Source organism: Cavia porcellus, unplaced genomic scaffold (genome assembly GCF_034190915.1).
Source record: "Cavia porcellus strain 051 isolate PalLab524CR breed Dunkin Hartley unplaced genomic scaffold, mCavPor4.1 scaffold_1, whole genome shotgun sequence".
NCBI lineage: Eukaryota > Metazoa > Chordata > Mammalia > Rodentia > Caviidae > Cavia > Cavia porcellus.
The window spans coordinates 129,565,170-129,586,017 of NW_026947484.1; the positions used below are offsets into that span (position 1 = coordinate 129,565,170).

The 20,848-nt window shown below is 50.1% G+C and overlaps 2 protein-coding genes across 6 annotated transcripts; both read left to right on the top strand.

Annotated features, from left to right (window-relative positions):
- The first annotated feature begins 680 nt into the window (after positions 1-680).
- On the top strand, positions 681-9,299 carry Atxn7l2 (ataxin 7 like 2). Of its 3 annotated transcripts, none has more exons than XM_063255562.1 (11): positions 681-849; positions 2,723-2,788; positions 3,160-3,264; positions 3,630-3,840; positions 4,103-4,413; positions 4,910-4,992; positions 5,344-5,597; positions 6,420-6,618; positions 6,761-6,882; positions 7,407-8,199; positions 9,153-9,299. In XM_063255562.1, the coding sequence occupies exons 1-11, from the start codon at positions 723-725 to the stop codon at positions 9,165-9,167; spliced, it is 2,286 nt and encodes a 761-aa protein (XP_063111632.1). In that variant the 5' UTR covers positions 681-722; the 3' UTR covers positions 9,168-9,299. The 3 variants fall into 3 exon arrangements, with proteins under 3 accessions (XP_063111632.1, XP_003479035.2, XP_005007902.2); XM_003478987.4 differs by having other exon boundaries at positions 4,223-4,413; XM_005007845.3 differs by having other exon boundaries at positions 683-849; positions 4,127-4,413.
- A 245-nt stretch (positions 9,300-9,544) lies between these two features.
- On the top strand, positions 9,545-20,218 carry LOC100730870 (probable transmembrane reductase CYB561D1). Of its 3 annotated transcripts, none has more exons than XM_003479205.4 (3): positions 9,545-10,754; positions 11,235-11,272; positions 11,811-20,218. In XM_003479205.4, exons 1-3 carry the CDS (start codon positions 10,607-10,609, stop codon positions 12,312-12,314), a joined length of 690 nt encoding a protein of 229 aa, XP_003479253.1. In that variant the 5' UTR covers positions 9,545-10,606; the 3' UTR covers positions 12,315-20,218. The 3 variants fall into 3 exon arrangements, with proteins under 3 accessions (XP_003479253.1, XP_005007904.2, XP_005007903.2); XM_005007847.3 differs by having other exon boundaries at positions 9,545-10,621; XM_005007846.4 differs by lacking the exon at positions 9,545-10,754 and adding an exon at positions 10,819-10,858.
- Positions 20,219-20,848: the final 630 nt, after the last annotated feature.

Sequence of the window (20,848 nt, forward strand, 5' to 3'; positions counted from 1 at the left end):
CTAGTTCTGAAGCTGGCTCTAATAGCTTTCTGACATCCTCACAGGTGATCTTGGTCAGCTCAGCTAGGCCCTACCAAACCCAGGCAGCGGCACGCCAACCTTCTGTTCTGCATCAGGGCAGTGTGAGTTTCCCACAGAGGAGGAACGACGCAGGAGCTGGGGCCCTCCCCCACTCCAACCCCTGTGTCCTTCAGCACATCTGACAGACTCCCTCCCCTTGCCCTTCTGATTCACTGCTCCCACCTCCCTGCACCCATCCTATTCGATCTACAGGGGAGCAAAGTCGCTTCGCGGCCGCTAGCCTTGGAAGGGGCGCCAGCCAGCTGGTTGGCGCATGGCTTAGAGGGACTTCTTGGGCAGAGCGAGGTTTGGGCTGTGGTGCGTGTGCACTGAGCTTGCGAGTGGACTGGTGTCATAAAGAATGTGTGCACAAAGGTTCGGAGAGGAGATCCTGGGGCTTCGGTCTATCCCTCCGCGATTTGCATTTCGGAAGGGAGCGAGCTGCAAGCACCATAGGCAGTGGCACACCCCTTAAACTACATTCCCCAAAAGGCCACGCGGGTGGGAAGGTGGGGGAAGGAGACCTGAGTTGCGCTTGCGCAAAGAGTGAGTTGGAAAGGTAGGGGGAGAGGGGCGTGCCCGCGGCGGGGAGGGGGGGTGGAGGGGGGGAGAAGGGGGCCGCGCGGCGGCGGCGCCGGGGCGGGCGCGCGTCCGCGGCGGTGATGGCGGTGCGTGAACGCGCGGCGGCAGCAATGGCCGCTCTGGAGCGGCGGGTGCCGAGTCTCGATGACTTCGCGGGACAGAGCTGGAGCTCGTGGGTGGAGCGGGCCGACCTGCCAGCGGCCGACGGTGAGTACAGCCACCCTAGAGTCAGAGGACCCCATCACTGTGCCCCCTCCCCCCCTCCGGGCCCCCGCCTGCTGAGGGGAGCCGCCGACTGGAGCCGCCGTCGGGCTCCCCGGCCCCCCAAACAAAGGACCCGCCGGGTCCTAGTGCCCGCCCGCTCCGCCACCTTCGCGCCTCCGGGTCCTAGCGCCGGCTCACCGCTAGCAGCCCACCCAGCCCACCTCTGTCTCTGCTGATGCCCCGTGCCAGCCCCTATATTTACTTGCCTTTATCTTTCTCCATGTCTGCTGGCCTCCAGCTTCCGCCCATCCTGCACCTGCTCTGGCTCTTTCCAGCCGCAGCAGTCCTCTCCACGTGTTTCCCACGCACCCCACTTTTGTGCCCCCCTTCACACCTCCTTGTTCCTTCGCCTGTTGCCCCACACCTCCTGCATCTTTTTGGCTTTTGCCAACCGGCTGCAGTGCTGCTGGACCCCCGCCCTCTCTACATTAGTTCCTCCATCCATCTACCTATCCATCCTCCCACCCTCCCTCTCTCCTTCAGTCCATCCACCCATGCCTCTCCAACCCTCGGTCCTTTCCTGGGCCTCTTGCCCTGCCTCTTGGCTCTTTCCCCTGACCCCCCACCTTCTGTAGGCCTCTGAGTGCCTTTGGTGAATAGGCCTATGGCTTCTTCTTCTAATCTTTGTCTCCTGGGCCCCAGGGAGCATCTGGCCTCATGGTCTTTGGGGGTGACAGCAGGTATCTTGCCCCTGAAGAAGTTTGCAAGTGACAAGAGGTGGAGTAGGAAACCTCATGGAGCTGTCTCAAAATGACACTTGTTCTCCTCTGAGACTCCTGGCTGCCAGCTCCGTTCTGTCCATCATTCCCTCACTTGCCTTTAACAGACTTAAGAGTGGGAGCAGCCCCTTATCTTTTACATGGCTAACCCACCTCCTCTCCTACCAGTATATGATATAAGATTGTCAACAATCTTCTTCCCTTAGAAAGGTATATTGTTAGTGGGCATCTGAGAGCAGACCGAAGTAGGACCATGGGCCATCTTAGGACTGCCCCATGTTGATGGGCATGGATGGGGCCATTGTCAGGGTCAGGGTGCATTGAAAACCGGAAATGGAATCAGACGGGTTTGGTGACTCAGAATTGATTTTTTTTTCCCCAAGGGACAGGGAGGGGGTGAACAGGAGGGAGGGGATGGGAGAGAAACTGCTTTACACAGCTAAGAATTTTTTGTCATTAACCCAGAAACTGAGGTACAAGGGCAACCCATATCCAACCAACAGCATCCTAGGAAGGGGAGACGCTCACATGGCTGACCAAGGAGATGTCAAAGGGCCTAAAGACAGTAGTCTTTCTCTTGTGTAACCATCCTATCAATGCAAGACCTGAGAAGCTGGGTATAACTTTGACAATGGTAACTCAGGTAGTGCAAAATTGAGTTTATAGGTGTGGGGGCCTGGAGAGTATCTGAGATGCCACAGAATAGCAGAAAGGATCTGCGGGAGAAATCTCAAGAAGGGACTCAGGGGTCTATAGAAAATTTTTAGGACTGTTTCTTTTTTAAAAGGGGAAGCAAGCCCCAGCAAAGAGATGATATTTAACTACAATCATCTAACCAGCAATGGACCCTAAATTGCACCTTGGTGTGAAGGGTTCACCAGAAAGGTAGCAGAATTCTTAATGGGCCAGCTCTTTTAGAGACAGCAGGTGAAGGAAGAATGGGCACTTGAGAATGACCCACTGAAAGGTCATTCTGGTAGTTCTGACTCTAGGAGTTTGTCTGGGAATGTGGGCTTCTTGGTACCTGGCTGCAGGTCCAGCTCAGGTATGGGTCTCTAGTAAAGAGGTGGGTGTTCTGATCTGTGTTTCTCCTCTAGGGGCTGAACAGGAGGAGAGTAGCAAAAACATGAAGAAGTTGGATGCCATGACCCTCATTAAAGAAGGTGGGAGTAATACATATTAGGGCTGGTTCGCAGGGTAGATGTGACCACCCTCCCCTCTACCATGTACTCTATGGCTGCCTGAAGCGGCAGATCTGGGGAGTCCTCATTTTGATAGGCCTGAGTCAGCTGGTTGCGCTGGCTCCTGTGACCTGTTGTTGGAGATTCTAATCATAGGTGATTGGTGTCCACTCATGTGAAAGTCCATGAATTCCAGTACTAGCTAGATTGAACTCTGGAAGCTGGGAACATCCAGCAGAAAGCCTGCTATGTCAGTTGGGAAGTGAAGTGCCTTCTGATCGGTGGAGTGGGAGTGACCTTAGAGGGAAACTAGGGGTCCCCAACCCCAGTGATAAAGACTTCTGTCATTGCAGACATGTCCATCTTCGGGCACTGTCCAGCCCATGATGACTTCTATTTGGTTGTGTGTAACCACTGCAGCCAGGTGGTGAAGCCTCAAGCTTTCCAGAAACATTGCGGTGAGGGGAGCCCTCGGGAGGAGATATGGGGACAGGGAACTCTGAGGATGGTCCGTTGGGAAGTTATATGGGGTAATGCAGGGTGGTACTGGAATAGGAAGATCCAGGGGGCAGCTTCAGAGCATTGAGGGGTGGAGGAGTATTGATTGAACAAATTTCTCACATGCAGCAAAGTTAAGGGGTTCAGGGAGCTGTTCTAGAATTCCGAACCTTGAAGGCTCAAGTTCAAAAGAGAAGGAAGCATAGTCGCAGTTTATGCTATGGAAACTCATTCTGTGATGCTAATCTATGGGCAGATTAGGAGTTTGGGGAAGGAGCAGTTGATAACACTCATCTCGATTACTCTCTCCACCTCCTGGTAACAGAAAGAAGACATGGGCCCCTCATCAAGCTTTATGCCCGGGCCCCACCCCCACCTCCAGCCCCTGCCAGCTCTCAGAAATGCCATGTAGTGAATGGGCAGGGTCCAGCTTGTAGGACCCCAGGTTCCACCAAAACCTCCTCCAGAGAGAAGGGCCAGGGGTCCCGGAGCCGTGGCCACCAGCCTCCTGAGAAGACCCAGAAGGACAACCTCTGGTAAGAAGAGGCTGGCCACTTCCCAAGACTGTCCCTGATCTGGATCTAGGGAGGGGTTGATACCAATATGGGAGCCCTGGGTTAAGGAGTACTGCTCACAACAGGAAGCAGCTAGCCTCGTCTACTGCTCCCTGTATTCTAGGGAATATAGATCTCTTTTCCCATGTTCCACACCCTTTCTAGAATCCACCCAAGTTCTAGGGCCTGAGAGAATGGCTCTGGGATAGAGTCTAGGCCCTAGACCCGGCCTCTCCCCTCCCAGCCCATACCATCTCTCTACGTGTAGCCTTTTCGTGCCTGTGGTGAATCTTGAGAAGATGTCCAGTCTCCCGAAGCCTGATGGACATGGAATCAGGGTGGCCCCACCCTCTGCTTTCCTCAGCCAGCCGGGCAGCCTCCCCAAGGACTCCCCTGGAAAAGTGCCCATGGCTGCCCCCTCTAAGGAGCCTCCTGGCAGAGACAGCATCGAGATAATTGCCTGTGAGGGCTCCAGTCACCAGGCCAAAGGCAGCCCCCTGGAGAAGGAGCCTAGTGGGGCCAGGGTGCCCCCCAAAACCCACCGGAAGATGGCTCGTGAGTAACTACAGTCTCGGGGTTCAGGAAGATAGAATGGGGACTCCTTTGGACTTCCTTGTCCTTGGGCCAGGTGGGTTGGAAGTCAGGGAGCACTAGACCTGGCCATCAGCAGGAACCCCATTCCATCTTGACATGCTAGTTCCCAGGAAAGCCTAGTCTCCTGATAAAGCTTGAGATCATAAGTGAAGTTACCCTTCCTCCTTTTGGGGAGTTGACCATTACCTCCTTTCTCATATCTCATGGCTGGATATAGTAGCATCCCAAATACCTGTGGCTGCTTTTGGGTCTTGATGTGTAAAGCCCTGCTGAGGCTTGAAGTCTCCAAAAAGAGTGCCTGGGCTGGTCCTACCAGCAGAGATGTGGATGCCCAGAAGATTTTGTCTGGAAAGGGGAGCCCCACACCAAGGGTTGGAGGCTCTTCTGCTTTTGTCTGAATTTTTCCTGGGCCTTTGAGAAATGCCCTTGAGGTTCATTGTGACCACTTTCCCCATAGGGAAGGAGTGCGACCTCAACCGGCAGTGTGGGGTCATAAATCCAGAGACCAAAAAGATCTGTACTCGCCTGCTGACCTGCAAGGTAGCCCCCATTCCCAGTGCATGGTGGGATGGGAATGGGGGGCAGCACAGACATGGGACCTGGATGAGGAAGAGGAATTTATAGGTTACTAAAGACCCAGTTGAAGGGATGGAGCTAGACTCACTCTAGGGCTGGGGAGAGGAAGATAACTCCCAGTGGGCACAAGGTGGGAGCAGCAGGCTGAGAGTGACTTGTAGGTTCTCCCATCCCAAAGAAGGGTTCGTTTCTTGGGGGAACACACTCACACCTTCTCACTCCCATCCCTATTCACTTAGGGCAGGGCACACTACTGCCCCTCACCTGTGCTGAGCTCACACCCGGTTCCCATCCCTCCATCCTGCTGTATTCTAGATACACTCGGTGCACCAGCGCAGAGAGGTCCAGGGCCGAGCCAAGGACTTTGATGTGCTAGTGGCAGAGCTGAAGGCCAACTCCCGCAAAGGGGAGTCTCCCAAGGAGAAGAGCCCAGGACGCAAAGAGCCAGCTCTCGAGCGCCCTTCCCAGGAGCTTCCTTCCTCAGTCCAGGCTGTGTCAGCGACAGTTGCGCCCAGCAGCACCTTCTCTGCTCGTGCCAAGCAGACCTACCCATACTGTGCACTGCCCAGGTATGTACAAGATCCAGCCCCACTTTAACTGGGATATTCGGGTGCTAAGGCAACAGGGACCCTTTGGAGACAGGCCCAGGGAGTGTTCTAGAAAATGTACTCATTCAGCCTTGACTGTGGGGGGGATACCTGGGCCCTGGCAATGGTGTAGAAGCAGGTGGCTCCCTGTTCCTGCCCACACATATCCCAGTACCCCCGCCTCTCTGTGGCAAGCCAGATCCAACACCCAGGATTTGAACATTTTCCCAGCTACTTACAAAAACCTAAAACCTATCATTGGGGAGCTGAAAGGGTCAGGGTCCTGGGTGAGGCAGTCCTACTGTGTATTTATTCACTGGCCCCTTCGTGTGCAGAGGCTGCGCTGGACCCCGGGGAGAGCCTGCCTTGCCGAAGGAGACACACACTCATCTCTGCCTGTCACACGAGGGGCAGACACGAAACAGGCTCAGCTCCCAGACAGGCTCACAGGAATATGTGATGCAAGAAGGGGGTTGAGAGAGTTGACTGGGCTGACCAGAGCTGGGTGCAGTTAAGCTCAGAAGATTTTCTGGAGGAGGCGAATCTGGAGCAGATTTTTCCCCTGAGGAGGCAGGGCCTGGGAAGTGAAGGGGCTGGGGAGAGAATCCCTTGGGAGCTGTGGCCCTGGGCTTTGTCTCTTACCCTGTAAGCTTCATCTTGCCCTCTTTCTTATCTTCCTCCTTCTTCCTCTGATTGCCCACCAGGGTGTCAGCCCTGGCCTTTTGAGCTTGATGGGTTCAGGGACACCCCTACCCTGATCCCACCCCAGTCACATCATCCTCACCTCCCCTTTGGCCCTTCCAGGTCCCGGGCCTCCTCTGAGAGTGAGTTGGATGATGAAAGCCCCTGTGGTGGTGATGGGGACCCAGGCCTGTTCCCTTTCCCTCTGCCCCGGGGTGGGGCCCAGGCCTCCAGCGAGGAGAGTGAGGAGGAGGGGACATCTGACGACCTCCACCTCCCCCCTGACTGCCATTATGCAACCCGGCCCCCGCGGCCACAGGCGGTAAGGACTTGGGACAAGGGCCTGGGGTGGTGGGTGGCCCAGTCCTCCTGGCCCACAGTATGGAGAGGAGGTCAGATCTTGTGTACAGATGCCTCCTTGTACTTCAGGCACTGCCAACCATGTCCCTTCATTTTGCCTCCAGTTCTGCACCTTTGGGAGCCGCCTGGTGAGCCCAGGATGCTATGTGTTTAGCCGCCGGCTGGACCGGTTCTGCTCTGCACTCAGCTCCATGCTGGAACGGCACCTCAACTCACACATGTGGAAGTGAGTCTCTTGGGCCCAGAAGTTTCCTTCCCAAGATGAGCATACACATACATGGACTTTAAAAGCCCTTGTCCTTACACATGCCCATTAGTGTCTCTGGCTTTTTGCCAAGATTACCCCAGCTAGGGAGTGACATGAAGTGGAGAAGGGGACCAAGCAGCCTGGAGCAGGCCAGGAATGGATAATCTGGGGATGAGCCTAGACTCTTCCTCTTATCACTTTCAGCACATTTGGAGTAACTTGGGATAGAGGATGCCCAAATGGAAACTTAAAAATGAGGTCATCTACATATATATATGTGTGTGTATGTGTATATATATATATGTAGTTCATGTATACACTATGAGTTTATTCTTTCCTCTTCCAGTGCTTCCTGCCTACCTCTTACTTCCACTGTCTCCCAGCAGATGGCAGCAATTCTGGGGCTCTCCTGACAATTTCTAGGCAGGGCAGGGGGACTGGTATGTGTTGGGAAGTCCTCTTATTTGCTTGTCAGTCACAGCAGTACTCTCTTTTTGCTGCAGGAAGATCCCACCAGCGGCTGAACCTCCATCCCACCTTGTTAGCTCCGCCTTATCTGCTCCCCTGAGCCCATCCTCTATGGGCAACTGCCCCCGACTTCCAGGCCCATCCCCTAGACCTGCCTGTCTAGCCTCCACACCTAATAAGGACAGCCTTGTTCCCAGCTACCCTGCAGGCTCCCCCAGTGTGGCAGCTGCCTGCAGTCAGGCGGAGTGCATGGGTGGCAGCCAGGCTATCACCTCACCACTGCCTGCCAACACACCATCCCCATCCTTCAGCAAGCTGCCACCTTCCAAGGCTAGCAAGTCATCCAAAGGCAAGGACCGGGTGGAGGTGGAGGCTCCTTCTCGAAAACGGAAGTTATCCCCTGGCCCTACTACTTTCAAACGGACTTGCATCCTTGAACCCACTGGAAAAGGCAAACCATCCGGCTGCCGGGGTCTCTCAGCCAAGACTAAAACAGCCCTGGCCATGAGCCTTAATGGGACAGTGGGACCAAGAATGAAGCGGGCAGGGCCCCTGGACTGTCGGGGTTCTCTTCATCTGCCCTCCACACCTGTCAAGGCTTCTCAACTGGAGAACCGGGGAGCCGCTGGACACCCAGCCAAGGCCCTGCCAACCAACTGTCTCTCTGAGGATGAAGTAGCCAAGAAGCGGAAAAACCTGGCCACTTACTGCCGGCCAGTGAAGGCCAAGCACTGTCAGGCTGGTGCCCCTATTGACACAGTCTGCTCTGTGCGCCGCAAGAAGCCAGGCCCAGCTCTGGCCTTTGAGGAGAAGTGCTCTACACTGAAGGTACCAGCCCAGCTCCCCAAAGAGCATGGGCAGAGAGGGATCAGGAAGGCTGAGTAGAGGGAACGCAGTGGGTACCTGACAGGGAAAGGTGTTAAGTAGGTGATTATACAGGGAATAGGAAAACAAAAGGAAATTGAGAGTTTCTAGATCAGTACTTTAGAGAGAGGTCATCAAGTGCTGGATCTTCCCCTATCCACAGCCTCTCCTGTGAGTTCAGGGCATGTTGCTTCCTGTCTGCCCTTGCTTTTCCTTTAAGCAGAGGGGGCTATTTTCTGAATTGCTATGGCTTTGCACCAGGATCTAAGGCTACCTATAACCCTTGAAGGAGAAGGGGTTTGGGTTCCTAAACAGCCCACAGGAAGTATGGGCTGGTCTTGTTCCTTGTTTTTTTCTGTTACATCAGGACACTGAAAGGCAGGTACACAATGCAAGAGACATGGATGCCAGCCTTATACCTCTGCTCACCTCCAGGTTCTCTGGTGATAGTTGGTTCTCCAGGGTTTCTAGTAAAACCTTCAGCTAGGTGTATCTACCTTTCCCTTGGAAGCCCTGAAGCAGCCTGCTTTAAACTAGGGTAAAATGTTTGCTAAGAAGGACTTACAGAAGACAGGATGGGGGGGGTGGTCTCCTGGTTTAGGTGTGAGTTTAAGGTATACCACCTCCCTTGGTATAGTCCAGTGCAGTCTGACAGTTGTTGGGGTTTGACCATCTGTGTCTGTGTATCTATGTGTGTATGTTCATTCACATGCATGTGTACAAGCATGCACATATGTTCTTCAACTTCACTATCCAGGCCTGTTGAGCTGGCATTCATCTTTCCCTTGCCCAGTTTCACTTACTAGGCGAGCAGAAAAAAAGTCAGGGTTTAGCCTTTAGTGTCTGCATAGTTCAATGGGTGAGATGACTTCGAGTCCTCATCCTGACCCTGTCTCTTGCCTCTTGTCTTCTTACAGTCAAAAGCCCATTAACGAGAAAGTGCCTGCCCTCTGCAACGGAGCCGCCAGCACCTCCTCCCCTCCAGATCTGGGTCCCAGGCTGCTGCCGCTTTTTATAACTTTATATTATTTTTTTTAAGAAAAAAACTCTTTAAAATACCTCAAGACTGTCTCCCTGTTCTGTTGCTGCTAAGAAAATATAAAAACAGAAACACAGAAAAGGAAGAAAAACAATGTAGCAAAACGAGTGTCCTTATTGTCCCCCAACCCCACCCAGGAGGCTGAGATGATAGGGTAGTCAGGCTCTAGCTCCCCAGGGGGGGATATATATACTCAGTCTGGGTCTGGGGTTTGTACCACTGAGGAGTCTTTATCTTCCGATAGGGTGATGAGGGATGTATATGTCTGAATGAACAAGGTTCCTGAAATTCAGACCCTAGAGCAGACTATGGTCCTATTGGAAAGGGAGATAAGGGGAGGGGAGCTGCATCTCTGGCTCTACACTTTAGGGTCTTTACCCTGTGGTTCTATGGGAGGTTGTCCTAATCCTTTTCCTTACCCTGGTCTTCCAGTAGCTACACCTCCATCCTATTCCATATTATTGTTTGTTTTTCTGGTTGTTCCTGCCCTTCCCACGTCTTACTAGTATCCTATTTTCAGCCACACAGGGAGCTTGAGCTAGGTTGGTAACTGTTCTCAGGATTAATGCTGAAGTCTATTTAGTGCCTTCTTGGCCAGTGGTTTTTCCCTTAAGGACAGGGCTCTTTGGGCTGGACTACCCCTGTCTGTAGGCAGGAAACAATAGGGAGGTCACTTGCAAAACTTAAGGTGTAGGAGGCCCTGGTTCCTCAGGATCACCTTGCTCCTCAGGGCTTCAGCAGCTGTGGGGGCGGCAAGGCTGGGAGTGCCCTAGTTCTGAATATCTCAGCTGGAGACAACTGCAGATGGGGGATGAAAGTAGCATCTTTCTCTTCACCCTCAAACCTGAATTCTCCAGGTGCGGGGCACTAGGTTTTCATCTTGTTCTTTTATTTCTCCTTGTGTTTGGGCAAGGAGAAATTTTGTTCCCTTGAATCCAAAGAGAAGGCAGGAGAGAGTCAACAGCCAGGGAAATCCCAGTACTTCAGTAAAGCTGCTAAAAACACTGATTTCACACTCAGGTCAACATACCAACTGCGTGATTTGAGCATTGATAGCAGTTGCCACAGATGTAATATCCACAGGCGGCTTAAGATACAACCCTTGTAGGCACAAAGATACAAATGTAGCTGGTAGCTGTCAGGTCTGGGTCTCCTGGGAGCGGCCCCTGAGGCTCCCCCCGCCATCCCCCAGGGGGCGCTGTGGGCGCCGCCGCCGCATTGCTGGTGGCATCCCCAGGGAGGAGCCTCTCCTGCAGCCGCCGCAGCCTCTGCCATCACCAACCCGGAAGACGCCTCTGGCAGCTGGACTGTGGGGGCTGGCCCGGCACGACCATGCAGCCTCTGGAGGTAGGTCTGGTTCCCATTCAAGCGAGGGAGCCGAGACTGACCCGCTGGTTACGGAGAGGCAGTGGGATCTTGGCGCACCTGGTAGCTTTGGGCTTCACCATCTTTCTGATTGCGCTGTCCCGGCCAGGAACCAGTGAGTGTGCGGGGAGGGGAGGGGCGGGACATGGAGGGGCGGAGCCAAGGTGCTTGAGGGGCAGCTCTCAGCAGCTATGCAAAGGGGACCCGGAACAGTGGAGGGTCTGGCCGCAGAGGGGTTGTTAGGGACTGGTGGGCGGGGCCTGAGGAGTCTAAAAGGAGTGGGGTTAAGGATGTTGGGTTTGGGGGAAGGATACAACGGGAGGGAGGGAGGTGTACTGTAGCACAGAGCTGATAGCCAAAATAGGGGCCGAATGGGGATCCCAAACCAGGATGGCTTGTGTTTACTGGGAGCCCCTTGTGGTTGCTAACCCACTCCACTTTGCCCTGAGTTCCTGAGTAGGTTTGGAATGAATACTGACCTTTCCACTGTAGCCAGAGTCTTTGGGCTCCACCTAGCCGCAGGGGTAGAGAGTGGGAGAGGGGTGCGGGAATAGTGGTGCTGAAACGTCATCAGCCTGGTCTCTTTGGTTCTTAGGTCTTTTCTCCTGGCATCCAGTATTCATGGCCTTGGCGGTGAGTTTGAGCTTCTATCTGCAACTGATTCTGGATATACTTAGCATCACCCGTGGGAAAGCAGTCAACTTTCAGGAGGCTCAGACTAAGGTTCAGAGACGTGGGGTAAACAGCCAGGGCTTCATCTCTCCCCATAGTCTATGGGGCTGGGAAACAGGGAGGACTGGGCCATGGGTAAAGTGTCTGGTGTTTAAGAAGATGACAGGGCATAGGAGAGATTACTTCACTGGGTCCTGAAAAGAAGAAGTAGAAGGCATATTATCATCATCACTGTCCTTGCCCCCAAAGTTCAGGAGAAAGTTTAACATTTGCTGTTCCACTGGTCCCAAAATGGGAAGGCAAATGTCATCTGGCACGATGAGACTTACATTCAAGTACCAAATCCATTATTCAAGTGCTGACTTATAAAGCAGGAGGTCTTGGCAGAAGTCCTGTAGCCTCCACCCTTTGTTCTCCATTTGGATATGTGAGGTTACCTCCTTTTTCTCAAGCCTCTAAACCAAATCTGCGGCTCATTGGCCCTCTTCTGTGTTCACAGTTCTGCCTCTGCATGGCTGAGGCCATCCTAATCTTCTCGCCTGAGCACTCCCCATTCCTCTTCTGCACCCGAAAGGCCTGGATCCGGCTCCACTGGGTAGGGCAGACCCTTACCATCCTCTGTGCTGCCCTAGGCCTGGGCTTCATCATCTCCAGCAAGATCCGCAGTGAGCTGCCCCATCTGGTGTCCTGGCACAGCTGGGTGGGAGTTCTGACGCTGCTAGCCACTGGCACCCAGGCACTGTGTGGGTTGTGCCTCCTCTTTCCCCGGGCAGCGAGGGTCTCAAGGGTGGCTCGCCTCAAGCTCTATCATCTGACATGTGGACTGCTGGTATACCTGATGGCAACAGTAACAGTGCTCCTGGGAATGTACTCAGTGTGGTTCCAGGCCCAGATCAAAGGTGCAGCCTGGTACCTGTGCCTGGCACTGCCCCTCTACTCAGCCTTGGTGATCATGCACCAGATTTCCAGATCCTACTTACCAAGGAAGAAAATGGAAATGTGAGTGTCTCCAAACAGAATTCAGGAGGGCTACTTGCCTTGGACTTCAGTGGTTCCTTGATGAACAAGGGACCTACTTTAGAAGGGCTTGGATTTTTGTACTTCATAATTAGGCCAGGAGCTGCAAAAACCCAAGCATATATTATTAGTGATGATTCAGTGGGCAAAAATGAGGAAGTGTATGTGGTACAAGTGGAAGGTGATAGAGAATTTGAGCCTGAAGCCTCCACTTTTGATGGAAGACAGAAGTATTAGGTGATGGTGGTGGTGGCAGTGGTGGTGATTTCCCATTTGAAATGAAGAGTTGGATTCATGCAAGTTATGAGTGAACTACCGATAGTTGGGTCCCATTTGAGAAAGCAATGTGATGTAGTGGAGAAAACCCATGGGTCTTGCTTGTGGTCTTCTTAGGTTATTGTATAACCTTAGATAAATTCTGTATCTCAGGACCTCAGTTTCTTCATCAAGCAAATGTTTCTAAACCATCTCTAAGTCCCTTTCATCTCTAATATTCAATATTTTTCAAGTTGATGTCACTGAACCCTCTCCCCACTCAGTACTGTGTGGACCATGTAGCAGACTTAGGATATAACTTTTATATTCATTCTCCTTTTACCCCCTTGAGAAAGATGTCTGCCCCTGTGGCCCTTCAGAAATCTTGCCGATTTGGCTCCTGGAGCAGGGCACAAGGGATCTGGCATTGGTCAGAAGGGCCCAAGGGAATGTCCCCTGGACTCCAAGACAGTAAAGGCACTAAAGTCACTTTAAAATTTTTGAAGGTATGATGGCCATTGGCTTACCCAGGCTCTTAGCTTCTTATAGAATCCTTAGCTCAGTTAAAAAATTTCCTTTAGTCCACCTCAGGATCTGGCCTGCAGAACTTGGATGTGTTCCTTCCCCTTACCTCTATTCTCAAGGCAAAGTAGTCTTGGGCATTTCACATTTTGCTCTTATTAGGGCTCAGGGTCTTGCCTTAGCACATAGCTATTTTGATGCTTTTAGAACAACATAAAGACCAAGGAAGTCGGCAGGATTCTTCTGATCTAAGGAGAACAAAGTCTCCTTGGTTCCCTTTCTCTCCTTGTCATCCAAGCTTTCCTTAGTTGTCATCTCCTGTCAGCTTTTTGACCCAAGAGAGGTCTGTTTGGCCAGCTGGCAAATGAGGGCTGGGATCTCTTCCTTGCAGAAAACCCTCCTCCTCATTCCAGCTAAAAGTAGTTCCCCGGACTGCCTTCAGTGATAAGGGCTAGATGCCAAACTGGTTAGCAATGGTCTAGCTCATTCAGGATGATGAGACCTCCATAGATCACAGGACTGGAAATAATTGGCTTTCCATACAAATACAACCCATTGGAAACTGGGAGGCCTGGGATCCATTTCCTGTGATCAGGGAGAAGCCTTCTTTGATGTTAGTATCTTAAATGTCCTGGGCCTTCTCAAGCTTCCGGGCTTCCTCTGCATATGACTCAGAAGCAAGCAGGTTGGTGTGATTCAGTAGCATAGGAATGAGGTCTGAGAGGGCAGATACATTCCCAGTGGGCCTCACTATTTCTCCTAAGTGAGATGGCATCTTCCAGGAGCTCTGTAGATGTTGAGCATCTAAAGGATGTGCAGAGGGTGATTGTCCTCTCTCCACCTCACACTACCCAACATGATGTAAAGTTAGAAGCAGTAGTTACTGGGTTGCATGGAGGAGATTATCATCTAGGGTCACTTTGATCCAGGCATTCTACCCCTCCCCTGATCATGGCCAGTGCTAGGGTCTGTACGGGGTGAGAGGGCCTGGTAAGGCTCATCAGCCTGCTCTGAGCAGCAGGCAATGCCGGAAAGCCTGAGTCTGCCTGAGGTGTTGCCTCCTCCCAGGTGGTGCGGGGGCTGGTGGGCGGGCGGGCAGGCAGGCAGGCGTGCTGACAGCCGGCAGTTTGCGTGGGCTGTGCCATCTGATGTCTATTCCCAGCCCTGGGAGGAAGGGGAATCATTTATATTCTGCAGGAGGAAGGGACCCAGCTGTCGTCTCTCTGACCAGTGGGCCTGGAGAGCAGGGCCTAGGCGGTCTGTTTAGCCCAGTCTGACTGTAGTGTAGCGAGTTGGTCACCAACAGGAGCCTTTTATTTTGGTAGGCCAGATTGTGGGGGAACCTTCCTCCCCTCCCATCTTTCCATTTCTCCCTCCATCACCACCTGTCCTCACATCCTGGGGCAGCAGCTGGACAACCATTAGACCTCAGTGCCAGGGTACTCTTCCTGTAGCTGGGATCTCAGTGGCTGCCCACAACATATGCCCCCTGGCTGTGTGCTCTATCCTCCTTCTATTCCCCCTCCCCCACTTCTCTGGATCTCCTGATGTCTGGGTACTAGCTGGGCCCCTCAGCCAGGCAAAGGCCTCAAGGGAGAAGCAAGATGGCTGTCCTTTTCCCTGAGAAGGGAAAGCTGCTCTACAAAACAAACAGAAAAAACAAACCAAAAAAAAAAAAAAAAACCTTCCAGGGTGCTCAGATTAAAAAATAAAACAAACAAAAAAGCTGTCATTTGCACTGATTTCCATATCAGGCTCCCTAAATGATGATTCCAAATTTGATTATGTTCCAAGTTTGATTATATTCAGACTCAACCTTGAGTACATTAGCAACATAGATAGCTTTGTATCCAGATCCAAATGGTAATGGGATTGCCATTCTGGGTTTGAATACCTCTTACAAGCCCCCACTTTTCCTGTAACTACTTATTTCTTTGAGTCCTATCAGGGCTGGGAGTGGTGTTGAATGAAGTTGCATGTCTGAGGAAGTTGTCCAGCCTCACCTCTTTGGTTGTCAGCTCCACTGGAGATGTGTTGTTGTCACTAGCCAGCCTGTACCTCCTCTCCTGACTGCTCACAAGGCAGACTACCCTTCCCTACTCCCTGACACTGGCCTGTCCATTCTTTCTCATTTTCCCCATCCTGGCATCCCCATGCATGGCTGCTGTGGGTCTTGTTTTTCCAACCTCACTGTGGGAGATGCAGGCATCATCCCTGAGCCAGCTGGCTGCTATGCCAAGGCCTGTTCAGTTAATAATAATCATTAGCTGAATGGTGCTGGGGCCTTTCAGCTCCAGATCTCTAAGCACTTGCAGGTTGAGTCAACAGCCCTCACTTTCCTCCTCTTCCTGGGCTGCAGAGTGTGACAGAATGGGGAGGCACTGTGGGAAAGGGGGAGTCAGGAGTCTTGTGGCCTGGCCATCCCTGAGGCTTTTTCTGGAAACAGGTAGTGAGTCCCCTCCATAAACTACTAAGTCCTGAGCCCATGAAAAAGGTTGTAGGGAATACAGTGTGTGTTCAGTTGAGACTGGTGGTGGCAGTGGCAGTGGCAGCTGGTGACCTGGAACCTTTAGTACTCCTGGCTTTCCTTCTGTTTACGTGTTGTGGCCTTCAGGGGGCACTCTGGATCCCAACCCCTCAACCTAAGCTTTTCCAGTGCCTCTCTGCAAGCTCAGGGAGCAGGGAGGCTTCTGGTTTAGTGTCTCTGATCCCCCTGTGTGTGGTTGGCATAAATAGCCTGTGCATCATAACATAAAAGATACACTGACCTGGAACCTGGGAAAATTGCTGTATCAGTTTACTCAGTCCCCACCTCTGGTGTAGCCGCAGGCAAACCATTTGCTATTTGACCTACCTCACAGGGAAGCTGAGAGAGTTAGATTAGAGAACCCATGTTAACAGGAGATGGAAAGTTCAAAGCATTAAATTATGTAAACAGCTGGTATTACTGTGTTCTTGTCCTTTTCTCTCTCACTGGCTCTGGGCTTAATGCTTCTTAGGGAGGCAATAAACATTTATGGATAATGATGCTTGGGGGACCCAAGAGACACATTTCTTACTTTAAGATGCAAGGTCAGTTTTTATGAACTCCAGGAGCCAGAAATGCCACCAAGGCCATAACCAGTGAGGGTTGCTCTAACTGCTGCCTAGCTAGTGTTTTCAGGTCATGGGGCTAACTACTAATGGTGGAGTCAGAACAACTGTCCTCTAGGGCTAGCCAGAGCTGGTCTTAGATAGGAGCTGCTGGCCACAGGTCCAGCTAAATATCCTCTCCCTGATTTCGTCCTTCTTAGCAAGGAGGGGCACATAAGTCAGGAAGTGAGAAGTGATAATAGAAAACACCATACCGCCATCCTGACCCCTCTTGTTTTCCCTCTGTAGCCTCAAGCCCTCACGCCAAGCTCTGGGGATGGACATGGCTTCTGGCTTCCAGAGGTCCAGTTGGTTTCCCTTCCTTATGTCAGATTCTTGGAGTAGGATCACAGTCTCCTCTTCCTCCTCCAAATGCTTTATTGAAATTCACTCACATACACATACACACATACTCGCATGCCATGAAAGTCTGTTTAAATTTGAAATCTGAGGAAGGAGGATACTTTCCATTCCATTTGCCTGAGAACAGAACAGCTTGGAGTAAGTGCAGAGAGGCAGGAGCAACAGCAACACACAGGTTTTAATATTTGCTTTTTAACTCCCCCCCCCCATCCTGGAACCTAGGAATTAAATACTAATCAGGAATTGTAGGCATAATCTCACTCATTCTCACGACCATGGACACAAAGAAGCCATAAATTAAAGGTGAGAGGATAGGGCCCTAGATCTGTCCTGGAGGGTGGGGGGCAGTAGTCTCTGCACTGGGCTGGACTCACACAGACAAAATTACTTCCAGTGAACACTACTTTCCTCCCTACACCACCCTGAAGACTTGGCTCCTCACCAAGGAGGTCTCTGAATAACACATTTTTTTTTGGTTTTTGTTTTTTGTCTTTTTGAGACAGGGTTTCACTATACAATTCAGGCTGGCCTAAAACACACTTTGTAGTCCCACTGGCCTTGAACTCACAGCAGTCCTCCTGCCTCAGCCTCCTGAGTGCTGAGCTGGCTTGCAGGCATGCACTAGCATGCCTGGCTAACAGTACATTTTTAATCCACTTGCTATTGCCAGAACTTCTTTTTTAACCTCTTTTGGGAGCAGACTAAGGAACCATTTCAAGTCAACTCTTTCAGTGAGTATACCTGATAGCCCATAGCACTGCTATCTTTAAAGTATATTCCTACTTTTCCCACAACCTAAGTATGCCCAGTTGTGCTTAGTCCCACACCAAAAGCAGATTTTGACCAACTAAGGCAGAAGTGGGAGGTGGTTATGACTCACTTTATGTATGCCAGTACTGAAGGGCACTTAGACGTCCCACTGCAGGACTACATATTCTGGCTCACTGAAAGATGGTTCTCAGGCCATTGTTCTATTCCCTCTTTGCTCAGGGAGGGGGCACAGACACAATAACTAGGCTCACTGGGAAGGTCTTAGGATGTATCTTAAGTATCTTCATCATTTGATATTTTCCACTTGTCAGTTTATATACCTGATGAAAAGGCTTGATTAACAGCTACTTTAGCCTTCCTCTCTCAAGCCCTAGGAGAATCAGCATCTGGGATAGATCTACTGTGGCCTGTCCAGAAAAGCCAACTATCCTACTGAAGGAGCCTGAGCTTTTTCTGCTATGTGTGTGGGGAAAGTTGAAGCTACTCCATTAGTTTCCTGGGAGACAAGTAGTACAAATACATAAAGGGGAGGAGTTGAGAGACCAGGTGAAAGAAACAGTCTAGGCCATGCTCTGAACTCTCATTTTCCGTTCTAAAAGGCAACTGTCACATTAGCCTCCTCCACCCCCTGAAGTGCTACTTACGGTGGGGTGGTGAAAGTGCTATAAGCCATGGCATACACAATTGCACATCTTGGCCAAGATCTGGGAACTTCTTGTGACTTTGGGTGGCGTAAGGCAGCAGAGTTGAAGCAATATGGCTATGAACTTCCTTGGGATGATGGAGAAAACAGTATCAAAATTTAGGCCTAAGATATGCCTGGTGGGGGCTGAGGATTTAGCTCAGCGGCATAAGCATCTGCCTTACAAGCAGGCAGTCGTGAGTTCGATTCCCGGTACCGATAAAAAAGAAAAAAAAAAAGACAAAAAAAAAAAAAAGATATGTCTGGTGGCACAGACCTATAACCCAGAACTCTGAGAGGCTGAGTTAGGGGCTTGCAAATTCAATCCCAAACTGTGCAATTTAGTAACTTAGGGAGACCCTATATCCAACAATAAAAATAAAATAACGCAATGGAGATATGGATCAGCGTGAAGGCCCTGAGTTCAATCCATAACACTGCAAAGAACAAAACAGAAAATCAGGCTTAGAGATGGGTTGTGGCAGGGGCCAAGAAACAGGAGAGAATAACTAGTCATTCTCAGGCTGCTCTCTTTACCCTAAATATGCCTGATCTCACCTATTCTCTTTACCAGCTTATCCTCTGGGCCAAACTGTCAGCCATAGCAAAAAGTTTGCAAAGACAAAAAACTGTAAACATGGGCTATGGGAGGGCTTTGACATGAAAATCCATCATTTTATTACTCATTGCCAACACTGATCCATCTGATGTGCTGGTTGTAAGATGTTTGTATCCTTCACCAGCTCAACTGTTCCTCATGAACTAAAAAAGACTTAACTTCCAGCCAGCATGGTAGTGCATGCCTGTTATCCTATCTTGGGAGGGTAAGGCTAGAGGATTGCAAGTTCGAGGCCAATATGGCAGCTTAGCAAGATCTTGTCCCAAATTTTAAAAATAATATAAAAAGGGATGGGGATGTAGGTAGTGCTTGCTCTAATATGTGTGAGGGACTGGATTCAATCTCCAGGACCATTCATACATATACATACATAACACACACACACATGCATACATACAATATGCAGACCGGGACCTGCCTGCTGGTTGAAATTTTATAAATTTAAGAAATTAGGTAATTACACAAATTCTTATCCTTTCAATTTCCTTTTTTCCCCCTCCTTGTTACATGTTCTCTCTCCCTTTGGGACCTACAATCCCAAAGGGACAATCCCCTGCTAGAAGTATCAAGAGAGTGGTCAATGAATTTGGCTGATTAGAGTTTAGAATCCATTCCAGTTTCTGGTAGGCTATATCTTTACCAAAAAAGTGAAGATTACATTTTCTCATTGCACATAATGCCTAGAACTCACTAAACTGTTGGTGAGTATTAATTTATGCATTAAATGAGTATACTTTGGCCTTAAAATGGCTTCCATTTACAACATGAAAATACACTCATAATAATCAAAGTTACATGTAAGTGAGTGGGTTCCCACTATGTTTCAAAACCCATTCCAATCATTTTCCCACAGTATCCCTAGTAAGCTCAATCTAGACTTTTAAGAGCATTCTGTGGAGGAGTCAATCCTCCCCTCAGACCCAGAAAACCTTCATTTTCTTTTGAGTCTTAGCCCAGGGCATAGAATTTCTAAACCTGCTTACTAAAGCCTAATAATTGAGAATCTGTCTCAGAGGCTTGGAAAATATATTCCAGTAGTCAAACCATCTTACTGCCTGGATTTGTGTGGTCTGTGATCTATTGATAATTTTTATATTTTTATTATTTATTTATTTAGGTCCTGGGAATCAAACTCAGGACCATGCATTTTCCAGGCAAGCACTTATGCTACTGAGCTATATTTCCAGTCCTACATTTTTAAGCACACTTTAAAAAAAATTTTTTTTGGTACCAGTAATCGAACCCATGACCTTGTGCTTGACAGGCAGGTGCTTATGATGCTGAGCTAAATCCCTACATTTTTAAACGGTTACAAAAGCAAAAAACACCAAAAAGACATACTGAACCAGGTGTCATTCATGTATGTAATCCCAGCAATCAGGAGGCTGAGGCAGGAGGACTGCTGTGTTTGAGGCTAGTCTGGGCTACAAAATGAGTTCAAAGCCAGCCTGAACTGTATAGTGAAACCCTGTCTCAAAAAAAAAAAAAATGCTGAAATTGTATCTAATTCAAATTTCAACATCCATAAATAAATTTTTATTATGCACTATGGTTTGGTTATTGTTTTAATTGTTACCCCAAAGGTAACTGTACTGGAAGCTTGGTCTCTAGTGTGGTTGTTTTGAGAAGCGATGGAACCTTTAAGAGGTGGGACTTAGGGATAAATTAATGTAGTACTGATGGGACCCTGGTTAGTTCCCACAAGAGCAAGTTATAAAAAGCCTGACCTCTAAATCTGTCTTCCTGTCTCACCACTATGTGATCTCTTCCATCTGTGTTCCCACCATTGTGATGCCATCACTTATAAGGCCCTCACCAGAGGTCAACCAGATGGGGCCACCTAATCTTGAATTTTGATCCTTAAAAACTGTGAGCTAAATTAATTCTTTCTTGTGTTTTGGTGGTACCAGGGATTGAACTCATGACTTCATGCTTGCCAGGCAGGTACTTACACCACTGAACTAAATCCCTGGCCCTAAATCTTTGTAAAATACTTAGCCTGAAGTATTTCATGATAGCAACAAAAAAAATGGACTAATACGTTGAAACGGAACCACAATCATTTATTCATGTACTTCCTGTGGACACTATCAGGCTAAAGCAGCATAGATGAGGTAAAACAGACTGTGACCTACAGAGTCTAAAGTATTTACTATCTGGCTTCTGACTCTAGTGT

Coding starts and splice junctions, on each gene's coding strand:
- Atxn7l2 (XM_063255562.1), top strand. CDS start 723: ATGGCGGTGCGTGAACGCGCGGCGGCAGCAATGGCCGCTCTGGAGCGG. Junction 850..2,722: donor CGACCTGCCAGCGGCCGACG/GTGAGTACAGCC, acceptor TTTCTCCTCTAG/GGGCTGAACAGGAGGAGAGT. Junction 6,619..6,760: donor GGCCCCCGCGGCCACAGGCG/GTAAGGACTTGG, acceptor TTTTGCCTCCAG/TTCTGCACCTTTGGGAGCCG.
- LOC100730870 (XM_003479205.4), top strand. CDS start 10,607: ATGCAGCCTCTGGAGGTAGGTCTGGTTCCCATTCAAGCGAGGGAGCCG. Junction 10,755..11,234: donor GCTGTCCCGGCCAGGAACCA/GTGAGTGTGCGG, acceptor TTTGGTTCTTAG/GTCTTTTCTCCTGGCATCCA. Junction 11,273..11,810: donor CAGTATTCATGGCCTTGGCG/GTGAGTTTGAGC, acceptor CTGTGTTCACAG/TTCTGCCTCTGCATGGCTGA.